Source organism: Callionymus lyra, chromosome 14, assembly GCF_982586985.1.
Source record: "Callionymus lyra chromosome 14, fCalLyr1.hap1.1, whole genome shotgun sequence".
NCBI classification, from domain to species: Eukaryota; Metazoa; Chordata; class Actinopteri; order Syngnathiformes; family Callionymidae; genus Callionymus; species Callionymus lyra.
The window spans coordinates 12,573,272-12,580,128 of record NC_141831.1 but is presented as its reverse complement, the minus strand read 5'-3'; the positions used below and the strand labels follow the sequence as shown (position 1 = coordinate 12,580,128).

The 6,857-nt window shown below is 34.3% G+C and overlaps 1 protein-coding gene across 4 annotated transcripts in view; it reads left to right on the top strand.

Moving 5' to 3' along the window:
* The first annotated feature begins 4,318 nt into the window (after positions 1-4,318).
* Positions 4,319-6,857, top strand: part of ksr1a (kinase suppressor of ras 1a) — a 39,057-nt gene continuing 36,518 nt past the window's right edge. For all 4 annotated transcript variants that reach the window (XM_087806747.1, XM_087806745.1, XM_087806746.1 and 1 more), the window contains exon 1: positions 4,319-4,900. In XM_087806747.1, coding sequence (XP_087662873.1) covers positions 4,667-4,900 — 234 coding nt within the window. In that variant the 5' untranslated portion in view covers positions 4,319-4,666. The remainder of the gene's footprint in view (positions 4,901-6,857) is intronic.

Sequence of the window (6,857 nt, the reverse complement as noted above, 5' to 3'; positions counted from 1 at the left end):
GCGGAGGATCACGTTATCCTCGGCTCAGCGAGTCGTGTCAGCGAAGCTGCCAAGTGCCAATTTGAACGTTTGCCGCTGATTTGCACAAGGGATTCTCCCGAGTTTGTTTGTTGACCGTGCGATGTTGACAGTGTGTCACTGAGCAAACGCCCTTGGAAGAAACTTTTGAAACAGGAAGTGAAGACGGAACGGAGGGTTTTCGGGAGAAAAGGTAAGACGTGGAACGAGATCTTTGCTGCTTTGTTGTAATTATTTATGACGTACAGTTCAATGTAAACAACATTGTACTGTAAGCGTTACGTTTTTTTGGGGGGGGGCCTGTGGTGGTGCTCGCCCTCGGGGGGGCCCTGACTGATTCACAGTAAGATTATGTAAGATATTTCTGGCTGCTATCCAGTAAAATAAAACTAAAAATTTGAACAGTTCATGGTCAAAACCCAATCATCAGAATGTATATATAATTATATAGTATTAAGATGTTTAATTTAGTTTAGGTGACCTGAAGCATTTTTGCACATTTTTGTTAGCATTGACTGACCTTTTGATTAAAAACTAAATAATATAGATTTTGACAAATTTTCACTAGTGTAAAGGTATTTTTTTTGGACTAAACTTGACCGAAACGAGTCACATGCTAATGCTAATGCTAATGCTAATACCTTCTTTTAATACAGTAGTAAGTGAAGGCTTGATGAGGCCTCATGAAACATCTGTGTAGTATCATGATACTTCACTTTGAATGGCCACTAGATGGCACTCTCTCTGCTTTATAATATTTGGCTCTCAATCTAATAGTTCCATGAATCATGGCATCATTTTTCATTAGAGCGCCAACTAGTGGCCTGACACTGTTTTAATGATCTGTCGTCCCATTAACCCATCACTGGTAAGAATCAATAGAACAGTCTTTCTTCGAGGCCCTAAAAAAATGCCTCAAGGACCAGTACTGGTCCATATACCAGGGGTTGGGAAACATTTGGATAGTTAAATTTACCTTGAAAAAGAAAAATGTGTTTAATTAAAATGTACTATGGTAAGCTTTTGCAAATATTTGCTCTAGGTTAAATGAGTGTCCAAATAATTATCAAATTATATCAATATTAATTTGATTAAACTCAGCTGAACTAATATCATTATTTGCAAGTACTTACCATTTTATTTTTAATTGTCTTAAATTGTGCTAGGACCTCAATTATACTCATAACTATGTTTCTTTTTGCACAAAACTCAAACTTTAATAAAGATATTTACATTAGAAAATACGCTTAAGCCCCGCCTACTTTAAATGCTCCGTTTCAGCTGAGCCCAAGCAACCACGCCCACTATGCTCTGATTGGTCACAAAAACACGAGTTGCATTCAAGGACTCACGTTAATTTCAAACTCACCCCTGAAACTCCCGTTTTGTAGATTAAATACGAATAATAAAAATAAGGTTTGTAGCTTAATGTACTATATGTATAAATACACCTATAGGCAGAAGTAACTCTCACAATGTTTGCATAAATATTTATTTTGTTTCACGATTAAAATGTAGGATCTTAAACGATTTAGGGCTTCTAGGGAAGGAGACCTCCACCAGTGTGATGTCAGAATGTATAATTTAAACCTTAATCTCGTTTGGCAAGATTTCAGACAGGAAAGAACTTTATTAAGTAATAACTTAAAAACAGAGCAAAGTACTGATGAATGAATTACTGAATTTTGAAGACATAAGTCAGGAGAGTTGGGTTTTCACATTAAATAATCAATAAATAGATACGATAAAAAGAAGCAGATCAATGTTAGAATGTGTCTTTTTTTTCCCGCAGAATCTGTCCATCTTTTTTTTAATCAAATATAAAAACATGAATCTAACCTTTTCATGACCCTTATTTCACTTCATACCTATTATGACTATTTATCTAAATGGAAAAGTGGTTTTCTGCATCGACAGATATCTGTTACATCTGACTTTTTTTTTTTTTTTTAGTTTTGGTTTAATTTCTTAAGAACAAACAAACAGTGTCCACTGTCCCCGATTTTTGTCGAGGTTCACACTTCATGGAGTGGATTCGTCTTCGGTTCTGGAGCGGGAATCGTCACGCTGAGCCGCTCAATCTGTGCTGATAACAAACCCGAAATCATCACATTTTTTTAACTCGCATGTCCTTTATCTCTTACCCGCATTGATCAATATAAATGAAAATATCCTTTTGTTCGTGAATGAACGACTAAAGTCCAGTTTTTGTCAAAGTGACCTTTTGGCAGTGTTTAAAAATCCCCCATCAGTGGGTTCAAAAGCCACAGAGATAAATATTAACTAGGATTGTAGGATTGTTTTTAAAAAAAAGTGGTTCCATTATTATGACTGACCTTAATCTTCCACCAGGGTTGTGTTTTCGGGCCCCAGAATTTATTCTTTCTCAGAGTCGTCGCTCGGTACTTGACACGTCGTTTTCCAGACATGAGCGAGAGACAGTCGAAGGCAGATGGCGAGGAGGGACGCAGTTTTTTTTTCTTCTATTGTATAATATATTCAAGCGAGGAACATCACACCCTCGTTGCAGGATTGCGACCATGTGTACTGTTGCTTCATGTTTGGGAAAAACCTGCTCCGAGCCTCTGAGTGTGAAACGACGACAATTTTGTGTAAAATATCTATTTATCTCGACACAATCTCAAGCAAATTACCTTTTATTTATCATTTTAAATCATTAATAACATGTGAAAAACATAGTTTATTGTTGATAATATACAAATAACAGTGTTTATCTTTTTATGTATTTCTAGCACTCCCATTAGGCGAACTAAAAATGCTGGAAAATGATCCTTAATTTTGTTTTATTATTTATTGATGAATTTGGCATGTTGCTTAATAACTTCCAGAGTAGGAAAACACATAGCAAAACTTGATAAAATATAAAAATTATCAGTGAATATTATACTACAAACGATTATATGTGATCAAAAATATAGGTCAGATTTTCGATGGCATGGTTACCCAAAAAAATCTTATATCTAAATATTGAATAATTGTATTTATTGTTGATGAAACATGTGCTCTAAATATTACTGGCCTTTATATGGATTTCAAGAATACATTTACTTCATAAAGTATTTAATATTTATTTGTTTAATCTTCTCCTTTTCACCAGTTCACTATATTTATTTATATTTTACAATCATACACGTTTTCTATTATACATCATATGTATTTCGTATACATCACATATACAGTTGTAGAATTTTCAACAACAACTAAACATTTTCAAATGCAATTTTTATCTGTAAAAATTATTCAACCCATTGTTAACTGTATGCAAAATAAATAATCTGTTCTTAAAACATTTTTAGCTGTAATTGTACAACGTAAATATATTTAAAAAAATGTTTCGCTGTAATCAAACATTTTTCATCAGTATTCAAACAATTTTGACTGCAATCAAACAATGTATGACTTGAATGAAACAATATTAAATTGTAATAAAACAATTAAATCCAAATTAAATGAAACATTTTTCAGCTTAAATGTAAATTTCAAACAATTTTTAACTAAAATCCAACAATATTCAACAGTAATCAAACAAATGTCAACTTAAATCTTACAATATTCAACTGTTATCAAAGATTTTCCAACTTAAATAAAATAAATAAACTTAAATCAAACAATTTTCAACTTAAATCAAACATTTTTTAATTGTATCCAAACTATTTTTTAAAACTTTAATCAAACAATTTTCAACTTTAATCAAACAATTTTTAATTGTATTCAAACAATTTTTTAAACTATAATCAAACATTTTTTAATTGTATTCAAACACTTTTTTAACTATAATCAAACAATTTCTAACTTAAATCAAAAAATATTTAACTAAAATCAAACAATATTGAAATATAATCAAACAATTTCTAACTTAAATCATACAATTTTCAACTGTACCAAACAAACTTTATACATTTATTTATAAATCGATATATATTTAATATTCATCTATAATCGTTGTTATTTGTACACAGTAAATGTTTGTTTGTTTGTTTGTTTTTTAACTGTACCACGATTTATATAGTTTAGGTTAGGTATAACTTTATTGATTAAATTGTTTTATTTTTATTTTTTATTATTATATATTTTTTTATATATATATTTTTTTCCAATTAGCCACAGCAATACAATATTTAGCGTAAATTCCGATTTACATATAGATATACACAACTGTAATCTAGTTTTTATTTCATTGTTTTTAAAAGCCTAGACGAAGGCGTGTAGTCCCCCCCCCTCCCCTCCTGCGTGTAAGACTTCCCTTCCCATGATGCACCGCGCTCCATGATGTTCCCAACAGCTGACAGACGGTGAAAGCCTCCACCAGAGCTGTCGGTGGAAGCGTCTCTTCTTCTTCTTCTTCTTCTTCTTCTTCTTCTTCTCCTCCTGCAACCGACATTCTCACCCACTCTCCTCTGCGCCCCTGAAGCCTCCAACTTTGATATTTTTATTTTATTTTTAACCTCCTTTTTTTTTTAAATTTATTTTAAAAGAATATTATTATTGTTATAACATCAGCGGCAGCGTCAGGACACTACACTTCCCATAATACGCTGCTTTTTTTTGGTCGCGTATGTTTTGAATTCGCACCGAAGCTTTTTTTTTTTTTTTTGTTTAACCTTTTGACGAGCACCGATGCCGAGGAATGGATAGAAGAGGGGCTTCCAAGGGTGGCGGGAGGAGGATGGTGGTGGAGGGCGAGCCGGAGAGAGGAGGCTCCAGCGTCGGTAGTGGCGTCGGTGGCGCAGCGATGGCCGCACTACACCAGTGCGAACTGATCCAGAACATGATAGATATCTCCATCTCCAGCTTACAGGGACTACGGACCAAGTGCGCGGCGTCCAACGACCTCACGCAGCAGGAGATCCGCACGTTAGAGGTAAAAACGTTTTTGTTTATTTTAGTGTAAATTGCGGAGTCATGGGTTTTTAAGCACATTCTGTGCATTCTGTTGTGCATTCTGTTTTTTTGGAGGGGGGGGGGGGTCGGTGTGAGTGGAGAATAACACAAAAATAAATAAAGCTGAGCTGAGCTATAAATACATGCATCTCTGTAAATAGATCACCTTTAAAAAAAATGGATCAGAAATACGACAATTCTATCATATTTTTTTTTTTTTTAGTGTGTGTTTATTCTAAGGCCTGCAACAAAAAAATCTAAATAAAAAACACTGTGTTCATCAGGTCGTAGAGAATGACTTGCTATATTCTCAAGAGGCCTCCCGGCTTTTGACTCTAGTCAACAATATTCTCTGCTTGCATATGCAAAGATATATTCAAAATGTTTCCCGAGTGTTAACAAAGGGGTTTAGTTTGAACACTGACCACCTTTTTTTTAGATGCTCCGATGTAGGGTTTGTTGTTTTGTGGTTCTGACAGAAATACTTTCTCCAGTACCCGAGTTTTGAAACATGCTTTATGTTGTGGTAACACAGTGGGATCAATACTTGATAGTTTTAGGAAGAAAGACGGTTACTTGATTGGTATAGAAATAAAAATACCGTTAATGAAACGTTATCAGTACAGGTGTCGATACGATGTCCAGCCCTAGTATCTTTGGGTTTTTTGTGGCACTGACTAAAAACCTTTCAGTAGTACCCAGTACTGAAACATACTGCATTTTTTGGTACTTGCGCATCCGTAGAAAAACATAGAAGTGATTGCTATAGAAATAAAAAATACCATTACAAAAACGTTATCAGTACAGGTATCGATACGATGTCCAGCCCTAGTATCTTTGGTTCTGTTGTGGCACTGACTGAATACCTTTAGTAGTACCCAGTACCGAAACATACTTCGTTACTTGCGCATCAACTGAACATTTGTGGATTTTTCTGAAGAAATACATATAGGTGATTGGTATAGGAATACAAATACCATTAATTAAACGTTATCAGTACAGATATCGATACAATGTCCAGCCCTTGTATCTTCGGTTCTTTTGTCGCACTCTTTTAAATCCTTCAGTAGTACCCAATACAGAACATACTTCAGTATACTTCATACTTTGGTACTCGCGCATCAACTGAAAACATGTGGATTATTCTGAAAAAAAAACATATTGGTATTGGAATAAAAATACTGTTAAAGAAACGTTATCAGTACAGGTGTCGATACCATGCCCAGCCCTAGTATCTTCAGTTCTTTTGTGGCACTGACTAAAATTCTTCAGTACTACCCAGTACTGAAACATACTTCATACTTTGGTGGCAAAATATTGGTACCTATGCATCAACTGAAAATGTGTTGAGTTTTCTGAAGAAAAAACAAATTTGTCATTTGTTAGCAGGTCTTGTTTTGCACTGTATTATTTTCCGAAAGCAAATGGCTTGCAGTGTAAATTTACCAAAGCTGAAAACTTGTATACATTTATAGGCATTTTCGTTTTGTTTCTATTGATTTTGTAAAAAATTGGTATAAAACCAAAAAAAAAGGTAATTTAGGAACCGGTATCAAAGTGAAGGTATCAGTACAGGTATTAAACATTACCGATCGACACCCACTGGCCTAATATCGTTGGTTCCTTTGCGACACCAACTGAGTCGCTTCGGTTTATACCGAGTGTCGAAACATGCGCCATCATTTCATGCCAAGTATTGGTACCAACATGTGATCGCAACTTGTTAACGTGTGGATTTTTCTGAAGAAAAACTGATAAGTAATTGGTAAAGAAATAAAAATACCTTTAATGAAACGTTATCAGTAAAGATATCGATAGGATGTCATTGTATCTTTGGTTCTTTTGTGGCACTGACTAAAATCCTTCAGTAGTACCCAGTACTGAAAAACACTTTATACTTTGGTGCCAAATTTTGGTACCAACATGTGATCACAACT